The following is a 12,904-nucleotide window of genomic DNA, read 5'->3' as shown; positions in this document are numbered from 1 at the left end:
ACTTCTTATATAATAGCGTATGTAATAGTGTATGTCTTTTACCTGAATTCCTAGTTGAAGATATGAAACTCCTTTTCAGCATGAAGACGTTTCCGAAGTGGAAACCCTCATTGATAGTTCTCTACAGTGGGTAACTAATCCAGAAATTACTGTGAAAGAGAAGTGGGAGAACAAGCTTACTGTAAGTGTTCTGTATTTTGATATTTTCCCAGTTTTCCTTCTACCTTTGAAAGCCAGGTAATACTTACTATATACAGTAACATTTCTGAGGAATTAGTATAGTCTTCTGCTGTCTTAGTCTGATAACATGTGCAGAGTGTGTGTCTGGGGATGTGTATAAATGTGTGTGTGGGTGAGTGTGAGGGTGAGGAAAAGGTGCAAGCGAGTATGAGGATATGTGCTCTGTGTTGGAGAAACAAAGAATAAATAAGATGATTTAATGTAAGAGTGTATTTTCTTTGAATCCTTGTGTGAATTGGCTAGTTTAAGCCAGTTAAAATTGGCCTAGTAAAATTCTCTGACTTTGGTAGAATGGTCATTGTACAAAAGAATCTTATTTTTGAGACTCTGACATTTTATTACCCCAGAAATTTGCAGAACATTGGAAAAACATAAACTTCTTAGGTAGCTACTTCCAGTTTTGTTAGAAAAGAACCATAAAAAGAAATCTCTTTAATTTATCCATCACTTACTATCTCTATTTCTTGATTGCCAGACAACTTAATGTTCATCAGCCTCTAAATTAAGCTAAAATAAGAAGGAAATTCTGAAAACTCTGAAATGTTCATTTCAACCTCTTTGCCAAACTAACCTTTTTTAAGTTGCTTTTGAACATGCTAATCAACAAATACTGACTTCTTTGCATTTCCGTGTCCCATCCTATTCTAAAGCAATTCTGATGATTGATGAAAAGGTCAGGGACCCACAATCTTAAGTAAAAGAAATTAAATGCAAGTTTAGGCACATGATAATTACCCAATATGTACTTGTTAAACTGAAATAATCAACCTAAAGGATAATCAGTCTTTGGGCAATTGAGAATTAGTGTGTGTTCGACTAGAATTTCAGGGACCCATAACAGTGAATACCATTGAGAGGGGCATGACCACAGCATTTTGTATTACCTCTACCACATGTTTATATTTAACACTGGAATAGTGGAGCTTGTGTTGTGATTTTTTTCCTTGTAGGAATTCAAATATTCCATGGAAGAGAAACTAAATCTTTGCAGATTAATGCTGAACAGCTTGGGAAACCAAAAAGAATCTCTTGATAAAGAGTTTGCCAAATTGATAGAGATTTTGAAGAGATTCAGGCTGGAATATTTTCATTTCAGAAAAGAATATCTTTCCAGGTGACAATCATTTATCTATAAGAAACCCATGCTTTATAAACATGACACGTTTGTGATTGTGCCATGACCTTCAGTTTATTTTTTTCCAAGTTGTATATATTGATTTCAGATGACACTTTTTGAGAGAGGACATTTTGTCTAATAATCTTGAATTGTGACATTGTTTGAAATTGACTTACATATTCAAAATTGCAAATAATAGTGAACTTTAACATCTGTCAAAGCCAGTATAGTGTTATTTTCTCTAGAGAAGAAATTTGGCATTACAGACTATAGAATTCTTTTAACCACAGGGGCCTTAGATATCATTTAGTAAAGCCTCATACTTTTACACAAGGCAGAGCCATAAGGATATAAAGTGAATCGAGGAAGGCCTGAGAGTTACTGGAAAATCCACAGCTAGATCTACTAATGGAAGAACCTGATGCTGGGTCTGCAGACTCCTATGCCATCAGGTTCCAGTTCCACTTCAGGCTACAATGCATCACATTGGGTGCTAGTTAATTACATTTCAAGTAAAAAAAGTCATAAGAAATAGAGGACTCTCGATGTAAAATCATTTACCATATTACTCTTCCTCTCACTTTAATTCTTGTGATTATGGGAAAGTTCTTAAAATTTTACACTTTGTATACCACATGTACTAAACAAGGGCAGTGATTCTATTGTTTGTGAACCTCCATTTATATAGCTGCCAGTATTGTATTAAGTGTTCTCTTAAGAAATGCTTTTTGAAGGAAAGAATGAACATGGATGTACATTGAATTTTAACAAAGTAAAAAAAAAAAACGTTATTAGAGACCAAGTTTGCTTTAAAAAAAAAAAACAACAGAAAAAAAAAACATCTTATTCCCCCTGAATAAGGAAACTAAATGCCAAAGGTAAATTAATACCAGAAGGAACTGTCAAGAAAATGATCTTCTGCTTTTTCTAAGAAGCCAAGAGCCCAGACTTCCTTTAGTGGTAGAGTTGTGGGTTAAGTGGATATGCAGCTTCCTTACACAGATACCATCCCCACCAAAGGGAGCGCTGAAATTCTTCTATTTAGCAACAGAGAACTACTTGGAGAGAGGCCTGCACTAGAGTCATCTCTGAGTAAGTGTGTCTTCTGTATTATCTACTAGGCAGACAAGAAACCTAGTTACATAATAGTAAGTGCGATTTGTTGAGAGCTTACTATGTTGGATGCAGTGCTACGAACTTGACATACATTTATCTTCAGAGAGGTTCAATAACTTCCCAAGGGCACCTAAATAGGATTAAGTGACAGCTGGGGTCAGATCTAGATATATTTGGCCTCGAAACCTATGTTCTTGCAGCTATTAACCCCCCACTACCTACTTCTTAAAATCTGACATAATGTTCACTAAAAATGTTCTAGAGACCTAGCAATTGGGCAAAATATTATTTGTCAGTGTAAGAATGGGTTAACTCCTGACTTCTAGATATGATTTAAACCATACAAAAGTATATAGAGGCCACACATGAAATGATTTGGCTATGGGTTTTAACTATGCATGAGAAAAAGAATAAAGTATTTTATGCAAATGAGAGGATTCTATGTTTAGATGAGGTAGGGAATGTTTATTAAAGTCAACTTTAGGGTCTGTAAGCTTAGGAAGAGAAGGCTTCCATTTTGGCATAAGATAATAGGCTCCAGAGCTGAGGAATGGAAAGAATTGAATGAATCAAAGAGAGGCAGTGGAAGGAAAATTATTCTCTGAGGGCCTGGTGAGAAAAGCACATCATCATTTGTACAACATTGAAGTTTCAGCCCTTTGCCTGACTGCCCCACCACCACCCAGGTCCTAGGGACTTATAGGAAATAAGGCAGAAATCACTGCCCCCATGAAACTAACACCTACTGAGGGACACAGATGATGAACAAATAAACATATAAGTATATATTATAACGCCCGGGTGATATAAAGTAAGTTAAAACAGGATAAGAAGACTGAGAATGACAGGGGGCAGGAGGCCCTAATTTTAGAAACAATGCCCAAGGAAGGCCTGTCTGAGGAGTGATGAATTGAGTGGATAGTCAAATGAAGTCAGAATGAGCTATGTAATGATCTGGAGAGTGTTCTAGCTAAGGAACGAGATAGTGCAAAGGCCCAGCAGTGGTCATGAGCTGGGTATGTTTGAACATCAGTGAGAGGCCAGTATGGCTTGGGTGGAGAGGGTTATGGACAATAGCAGGAGATGAGGCCAGAGGGATAGGAAGCAGCCAGGTCCACAGCCTTGCAGTTCATGTTTAGGCATGGGGATTTTATTCCGAGTGGATGGGAAGCCATCACAGGATTATAAGCAGAGAAGTGGTATAACTTGTGTTTTGAAAGATCGTTCTGGCTGCTGGGTAAAAAATTATCTATAGAGGGCAAGATTTAAAGCAATGAGACTAATGAGAAAAAGTTTTTTTTTCAATAAAAGATCACCAATTAGAGATCCTAATATCAATTTACTAGATTATGACCTATTTAAAGATAAATAAATATAAATGATCAGAGTGTATTTCATAAAGTAAGAGTAATGTTTCATAAAATTCTTGTTGCAGCGGTGTGTGTAATTGGTTGAAATATAAAATATTTACTGAGGCATGTTAAAAAATAAAAATAAAACACTGAGTTCAAAGCTATTGTGATAGTCCAGGTGAGGGTGTCACTCGAGCTAGGGTGATAGTTGTAAAGGTGGCAAGAAATGGTTGGATCCAAACAATATTTTGAGGATGGATCATATCTGACATGCTAGTAAGTTAGTTGTGAGAATGGAAAAAAGAGAAAAGATATCCTTGGCCTAGAGGTTTTGGTGTGAAACTTGGTAAATGGGGGGCTATTGGGATGAGAAAGTCTGGGGTAGACTCAGACTTGGCAAGAGTAGAAATCAAGATTTAGAATCTTGGACATGTTAGCAAGGAGAGTTGTTCAATTTGAAAACACACACCCAAAGCTAATACTTACCTCTTAATGTGATAATGAAAATCTCAATGAAAGAAACATCTTCAATGGTTAAATATCAATAATATAGTAGAGGGTCTATCTAATTTATTAAAAAGCTATTTCTGATATTGTTATGATTTATAAAGTACATAAAACTTACCCTGGCTGGTTGGCTCAGATGGTTGGAGCTTTGTCTCATACAACAAAAGGTTGCAGGTTTGATCCCCAGTCAGGGCACATACCTAGGTTGAGGATTCAATTCCCAGTCAAGACACAGACAGGAGGCACCTGATTAATGGATGGTCCTCTCTCACACTGATGTTTCTCTCTCAAAAAAAAAAAATCATAGAACATATACTTGGGTGAGGATTATAAACAAAATAAAATAACATACATAAAACTTATTATCTTATAGATATAAACACATATAAGTGATTAAAAATTTAATATTATTAAGTATAGCTTTCTATCCATCCTTATAGTCTTTTTGCTTTCATTTGGAAGATAATGGATAATCTTGAGAACTTAACGATTCCTCAAGGAACTAGAAAAATAAGAACAAACAAAATTCAAATTTATTAAAAGGAAGGAAATAATAAAAATTAGAGCAGAAAAAACAAAATAGAGAATAGAAAAACAACTTTTAAAAAAGTCACTGAAGTTAAGAGTTGGTTTTTTGAAAAGATAAACAAAATTGACAAGCCTTTAGCTAGACTAAAAAAAGAGAGAGAGAAATAAGTAAAATCTGAAATATCTTCACTGGTGAATCTATCAAACATTTAAAGGACAATTAATGCAAATTCTTTTGATGCTCTTTCAAAAAGTTGAAGAGGAAGTACCACTCCCCAGTTCATTTTTTGAGGCCAGCATTATCCCGACACCAAAACTAGAGACACTACCAAAAAGAAAACAAAAAACAACAACAAAACAAAACTATAGGTCAATATTCCTGATAAATACAGGTACAAAAATCCTCAACAAAATACTGGCAAACTAATTTTAACAGTACCTTAAAAAGAATAGTATACACCATGATCAAGTAAAATTTATCTCTTGAATACAACAATGGTTGAGCATATACAAATCAATTAATGTGATATAGCACATTAACAAAATGAAGGATAAATATTACAAGAGCATCTAAATTGATACAGGAAAACATTTAACAAGATGCAATACCCTTTCATAATAAAAGTATTAAAAAACCAAGAAATAGGAAGAAACTACCTCAACATAATAATGGAAATTATTATACTAATTTCCATAAAGCCCACAGCTAACATCATACTCAATGGTGAAAGACTGAAAGCTTTTCCTCTAAGTTCAGGAACAAGGCAGGCAGGACCACTCTCACCACTTCCATGCAACATGGTACTGGAAGCCCGAGTTAGAGCAATTATACAAGAAAAAGAAATAAAAGGCATCCATATTGGAAAGGAAGAAGTAAAGTCATGTCTGTTTGCAGATGACATCGTTTTATATATAGAAAATCCTAAAGACTCCACAAAAAGCTGTTAAAACTAAGAAACAAATTTAGCAATATTGCAGCCTACAAAATCAGCATACAAAAATCAGTTGCAGCTCTATTAACTAATAGTGAACTAATAGTGAACTAGCTGAAAAGGAACCTGAGAAAGCAATCCCATTTAAAATCATACCCCAAAGAATAAAATACTTAAGAATAGACTTAACTAAGGAGATGAAGTCTTGTATACTGAAAACATTGCTGAAAGAAATTAAGGATGTAAAGAAATGGAAGGACATTTTATGTTCATGGATTGGAAGACCTAATAGGGTTAAAATATTCACACTACCCAAAGCAACCTACAGATTCAATGTAATCCCTATCAAAATCCTAATGGCATGTTTTTTACAATAACAGAGAAAAATAATGCTAATGCTCATATGGAACTACAAAGCAGCTGAAATAGCCTAAATAGTCTTGAGAAAGAACAAACCTGAAGGTATTATACTTCCTGATTTCAAAATGTATCATAAAGCTACAGTAATCAAAACATTATGGTACTGGTCTAAAGGCAGACAAATTGACCAATATAAGAGAATGGAACAACCCATGCATATATGAACTCTGACTAGTGTGCCAAGGATACACAATGGAAAACAATAGTCTTTTCAATGAATAGTGTCGAATAGTGTTAGAAAAATTAGATATCTCAAAGAAACAAATGAAATTGAAAACATTATATACCACATACAAAAATCAACTCAAAATGGAGTGAAGACTTAAGCATAAGGCCTAAAACTGTAAAATTCCTAGAAGGAAATTTGGGGAAAAAATTCATGACATTGGTCTTGCCAACGATTTCTTGGATATGACACCAAAAAGCACAGGTAACAAAAGCAAAATAGACGAGTGGGTCTATAGCAGACTAAAAAGCTTCTGCACAGAAAAAGGAATTAACAGAGTGAAAAGGTAACATATGGAATGAGAAAAAATATTCCAAGCCACATATTTGATAAGGGGTTAATATTCAAATAATGAGAAACTTCCATGATTCAATAACAGCAACAAAAACAATAACCCAGTTTGAAAATTAGCAGAGGACCCGAATAGAACTTTATTCAAAGGGATTTGCAGATGGCCAATGGACATATGAAAAGGTGCTCAATGTCATTAACCATCAGAGAAATGCAAATTAGAAATACAATGAGGTATCGCCTCCTACCTGTCGGACTGGCTAACAATAAAACAACAAACAACAAGTACTAGAGAGGATGTGGAGAGAAGGGAGCCCTTGTGCACTGTTGGGAGTGTAAATTAGTGCAGCCACCATGGAAAACAGCATGAAGATTCCCTAAAAAATGAAAAGTGGGACTGCCTTATGATTCAGCAATTCCACTTCTGGGTATTTATAAAAAACAAAAACAAAAACCCACCACTAATTCAAAAAGATATATGTACTCCTATGTTCACTGCAGCATTACTAGTAATAGCTAAGATATGGAAGCAGCACAGATGTTCATCAACAGATGAGTGGATAAAGAAGATGTGATATGTATTTTTAATTATATATATGAATACATATGAATATTACTTTATACATGAATATCCTTGCAATTTGTGACAACATGGATGGGCCTAAAGGATATCATGCTAAGTGAATTAAATCAGCGGAAGGCAAATGCTATATGACACAGGTGTCAAACTCAAGGCCCGAGGGCTAAATCTGGCCCTCCACCTTGTTTTATCCAGCCTGGCACCTTGTTTCTACCCAGCGGCAGTGCTGAGCTCTCGCTAAACTGTTAAGGAGTAGTTACATGTATACAGACCTAAAATTACATTTCAGCCTTTCGAAGGCAACCACAAGGCTGATGTGGCCCCCAGTGAAAGTGAGTTTGACACCCCTGTTATATGATCTTACTTACAAGTGGAATCTAAAACAAAACAAATAAAAGAAAATACAAATAAATGCATAGATATAGAGAACAAGCTGATCATTACCAAAGTTGGGGGGTGGGATTTAAAAAAATGCCTAGTGAAAGAAACAAAAAATGAATAGAATACTTAAATAGGCATTTTTCCAAAGAAGGTATACAATTGGCCAAGAGGTAATTGAAAAGATGCTCAAAATCACTAATCACCAGGGAAATGCAAATAAAAACCACAATGAGTCATTCACAATGATGAATGAATCACACCTGTTAGGAAGGGTGTTATTTAAAAAAAAAAAAAACCAAAAAACCCAAAAGATACCAAGTGTTGACAAGGGAAACTGAAACTCTTGTATGTTGTTCATGGGAATGTAAAATGGTGTAACTGCTATGTGGAAACAGTATGGACGCTCTTTAAAAAATTAAAAATAGAACTACCATGTGATCCAGCAATCACATTTCTGGGTATATATCCAAAAGATTTCAAAGCAGAATTTCAAAGAGATATTTGCACACGCATGTTCACTGCAGCATTATTCAGAATAGCCAAGGTGTGGAAACAGCCTAAAGGTTCATCAGAGGATGAATGAATAAAGAAATACAGTATATACATACAATGAAATATTATTCAGCCTTAAAAAAGAAGAAAAGTTTGCCACATGTGACAACGTGAATGAATCTAGAGGCCACTATGCTAAGTGAAACAAACCAGTCATGAAAGACAAACACTGGGTAATTACAGTTGAATGAGGTGTTAAAAATGATCAAACTCAAAAGCAGAGAGTAGAATGGTGGTTTCCAGGGGATAGGGGAGGAAGAAATGGGGAGTTGCAGTTCTTCAACAGGTGTAATGTTTCAGTTACACAGGATGGATAACATATAGAGATCTGCTGTACAACGTTGTGCCTCTAGTTGACATGTACTACACAGTTAAAAATGTGTTAAGAGGGTAGATCTCATGTTAAATGTTTTCACCACAATTTAAGAATAGAAAAACCTGACCATAAGGAATTGAACAATCTTAGTAGAATGTGTTTAGATAGTTTCAGTTTTGTTTAAGGTTTTGTTTGCTTGTTTATTCTAACGGTAAAGCATTCTGTAAGACCGTCCTTCTCTCTCACGTAGTCTTTTTTGTAACCAGGGCAGGATTTATGACAATGTGCAATGGGATTCTGACTGTGTTAACATTTGAGAGGCACACAAAAGGGCTAAACCTGACAACATTTTCCTCACTGGTCCAAAACTCCCAATGTTCATCATTCCTTTGAGCTAAGGTTCTTATTCAGGACAAGTTGTCTCCAGATAATAATTGATATATTGATACATAGCATGTTCAAATAATCTCATCAGTGATCAGGGCATGAATGCATTTTTATGTATTTTGAGAATTGAGTCAGATCCAAAGGAAAGTTAACATGACAACACTAAGAAATTTGGGGTAAGGAAGAAACAGAGAGGAAGGTCTCCAGGAAGGGAAGATACAGAGGAAATACTGACAGGTAGCTTTCATTTGTGCTTGGAAGCAGCCCTTCCTGTTCTCATGGACATATTTCTGTCATGATTAACAGCTTTTAAGTGGAAAGGCCAAGGTCATGAAATGAAACTCCTGTTTCTTCCTGTTTCTCCTTCATTTTTGCTTTTCTTTCCTTCTTTTTCTGAAAAATCTACCTGTGCTGTGTAAATATTACACTTTGTCACCATTGTATTAACTCCATCCTCAAAGCAACTGGCCACAAGCATGAAGTGCTATGAATGTAGCTTGTGGGGAACTGAATATTCCAATGTAAAATAGGAAACAAAATGTCCTTATCATAAAGTGAAGGTATCAGGCTAAGGGATCAGTATGATTGCTTTAATTAAAATTCTATATTGGTGAAGCATTTATATCTATGTAAACACTTTCACTTTTTCCTCTGATCTCTGAGGAAGTGTATGAAGCCTGAATTTGTCACAACTTCCAGGGGTGACTCTTAGTTGAAATGTCACTGACAGCTTGTGGTTTGGGCTTTTTTTTTTTAACTACAGACAGAAACAACTAGAAGCCCTTAAACCACTGCAAGAAGATGCTGTCAACCAGGAAGCCATCCTCAGGAAGAAGGTCCAAGAAGCCAGTCAACGGCAGAAAGATGCAGAGGAGCAGGTAGGGCAGCCTTTGACTATATTATATTTAGGGGAAGGCTCCTCAGATGTCCTTAAAACCATGAAGTAAAAATGGAGAAGGAACAACAAAAACAAAAAAAAAACCCAAAGAGGAACTGTGAAGTTCAGCCCCTTGAGACTAGCAGTGAGCGGAGGAAGTAAAGGGGGCGTTGTAAGAGAGGCGGTGTCAATGCTGCAGAAAGAGGCAACTTGACATATCAAGACGCTTAGGGCTGTAGATAGAGCTCAGGCGTACAAAGCCCATGCAAACACAGAATTGCAGAAGTTCAGTAGAAGCTTATCACTTCCCTGAGAAGAAAAGCACATTTTCAGTTTCCTGTGCATAACAGTGAGTGCTCAATTGCTTTCTTTCCTGGCCACATTGTGAAAATCCAGTATTAACTGTATACCTCCAGGTTGAGGATCGAGATGGCACAGCCCATTCTGCCAGTGAAAAAGCTAAGTCTTTGCTGCATAAATTAGAGGAAGCAATTTCGGAACAACTAAGTCTCCAGACTATAAATACTGAGCTAGTGAACACTTGCCAGACACTGGAGTGGAAGACAAGAAAACTGAACAGTGAGTAGCAAATATTTGTCATGTCCCAATATCGGCCACTCTGAGATGTGGCAAGAGGACTCCAGCCATTTTTATAGATTACAGCTGCTGTGTTATTAAGACATTTATGACAATGAAATCATTCCAGAAGGTGGTCTTAAGGGCTTTCAGAGAGGTTTGCCTAGTAGCTAGCTAGATGGATTTAACCACTGACTTTCCTTTTGTTTGTTTATTACAAGCTAGATTTGTCCATGACTGTTATTTCTTTAAAAATTAAATATAATGTCTCTGTATCTGTAAAAGTAAACAAGGAAAAAAATCTTGTTCGCATGGGATATTTGAGCCTGCAAATTGTTTTCTTCTTCTACTCTGATTTTGTTAGCTAGTTTTACTCATCATATGGTAGAAAAGACCGTGTCTCTCCATTTTCTTTTAAGTAGTAATTTTAGGGTTGAGCAAAATACTTAAGAATTTCGTGTGTACCAAATATTAAATAGGCATGAAAATTCTTTTTAAATGTGTTCTTTATATATTTTGCTTTACAAATTAGAATATTTTCCATTTTCCCATATCACCTAAAAATGAGTGTTTACTAAGGATATAGGTGAGAAGGCAACTGTCAAATTACAGATGTCAGATTATTTATAAGCCTATTTTGTTATAGAACCTTAAAAAATACAGCTTATTTATTTGGCCATTTATCAGACAATTGCTTTTGTTCAGCCAGCTTCTTGTACTAGCAGAATAAATGTTCTTTTAATAGAAACCTATCAGTTTGGATAACAAACAACCAAACACAAGGTTAAGGCAAACCAGAGATGAAATTCTTCAGATATGTGTTTGGTTTGGATTTATTACACCCTTTCTACTGATATCTGAGAGGCTGTGTGAGTGTTTAAAGGAACTGGCTAGCTCTGAAATAGCAGTGGTTATTCAACCTTTTATTATTTTTTAAGTCTCACAGAACTCACTAGCTTTTAATCACTCTAAATATTGGATTGCTTTGCTTTGCTTTGTCACACAATGTAAGGCATACTTTAGATGACATAATCTACATGGTATTTTATTTTTGCTCAGAGGGCCTGAGAGAAGGTTCCTGTATGATTAGAAGTGTTTATGTTGAGACATGAATAAAAACCAAATTTAGTTCATGGTATATTTGCTTTGGACACTGTGCTTACAGGACTACTTTTTTTGCCCAGTTAAATTTATCTTTTGATTGAATCAATATTATATCCTCCATAGTTTTATAAAACTAAGAATTTATCCCTAACCCCCACCCCCCATGATTTCTTCTTTGAAGAGTCAACTTTCATAATTTATCCCAAAATATACATTCCTGATATTATGAACTTGCTATTGTCTTCACAGTTTATCCTCAGGAGATAATTGGTCCAAATATTATTAAAAGTATTAAAATATTTAACCTAGCTGCCCTGGATTGAATGCTTGCATTTTTTTTCTGCCTCAACAAAGTAGGGTGGATGCCTCATTTCTGCCCCTAGTTGCTCACACCTGCCTGGCTTTATGACCTCCTGTGCATAATTGTATCTTTTGCTACATAAAAAAGGCAAGCACGTCAAGCTTGTGCTCTGATGACCATTTGCTTCTGAAGATCTTCCCAACAATTCCCTTAAAAATCATCCTTTGCAAGAAGAGAAGATTTAGGTAGCAGATATTTTGGACATGTGCTAAATAGCAGACTTTCCAGATAGACTGTGAATAAAGGTCACCGAGGGAAGACAGTTGTCACACAAACATCCTGGCCCGTTCCTGCACGATGACTGCCACCACACGTGAAAGAGTTCTGAGTCAGACATTCGAGTTCTGAGTCAGAAAATTAAAATGCTTAAATCCATTTAGTTCTTCTGAAACTCTCAGGTTAGCTTAATAAGTTCATTAAGTATTTAAGGCAATTACTTTCTGCTACATCTAAGAAAGGCTCACTGGCAAAGTGTGTGGGGATGTAGTTGTTTTGTTCCAAGGTTCAGGTCAACGACAGTGTTCACAAACTGGAACTAGGCAGTTGTTTGTGACATTTGAGTAGCAATTCAGATCTTAATGCTGAATAAGTAATATTGTTCAAGTTTCCCATTGCCACTGGGACAGATGGTTCATGACATAACTAGTGTACATGGCATGGAGGCAAGCATGCCATGAACTGTGCATCAAAACTGCTGAAGTTCTTCAATGGTTACTTACATATTTTCTTCCTCTGCTTCTAACCTCTAAGTGTCTTGTTAGCAAAGGCAATACTAGATGTATAAATTAATGTTTGTTTTAAAAAGGGATTCAAAATAAAAGTTTTAAGTCTAGGGTGTACATTCAGCACACAAGGTTGAACCTAATGTATATGAAACATAAACTAATTGATGTAATCCAAACTATAACCCTTTTACTAGTGATCCTTTTTTGGGCCTATTTGATATGAAATTATCATTGAGTCATTCATCTACTGAACAATGAATTGCCTTTAGAAACCATGAATATTTCCTTGGGGAAAGAGCCTGAGAGGCTTCTGTGA

General features: G+C 35.8%; 2 protein-coding genes across 4 annotated transcripts in view; both read left to right on the top strand.

Annotated features, from left to right (window-relative positions):
- LOC114513820 (inositol 1,4,5-triphosphate receptor associated 2) overlaps positions 1-9,914 on the top strand; it is a 33,429-nt gene extending 23,515 nt beyond the window's left edge. The window contains exons 15-17 of the mRNA XM_028533198.2: positions 80-181; positions 1,191-1,354; positions 9,709-9,914. Coding sequence (XP_028388999.1) covers positions 80-181; positions 1,191-1,354; positions 9,709-9,892 — 450 coding nt within the window. The 3' untranslated portion in view covers positions 9,893-9,914. The remainder of the gene's footprint in view (positions 1-79; positions 182-1,190; positions 1,355-9,708) is intronic.
- Positions 9,805-12,904, top strand: part of IRAG2 (inositol 1,4,5-triphosphate receptor associated 2) — a 42,813-nt gene continuing 39,713 nt past the window's right edge. For 2 of the 3 annotated variants that reach the window (XM_036019246.1, XM_036019245.1), the window contains exon 1: positions 10,178-10,401. The gene's annotated coding sequence lies outside the window, so the exon portion shown is untranslated. Of the gene's footprint in view, positions 9,824-10,177; positions 10,402-12,904 lie in introns of those variants that run through there. The other variant, XM_036019247.1, reaches the window with a different exon arrangement.

The sequence above is a fragment of the Phyllostomus discolor genome, chromosome 2, assembly GCF_004126475.2.
Source record: "Phyllostomus discolor isolate MPI-MPIP mPhyDis1 chromosome 2, mPhyDis1.pri.v3, whole genome shotgun sequence".
Classification (NCBI taxonomy): Eukaryota; Metazoa; Chordata; class Mammalia; order Chiroptera; family Phyllostomidae; genus Phyllostomus; species Phyllostomus discolor.
This window is presented reverse-complemented; position numbering and strand designations above follow the sequence as displayed.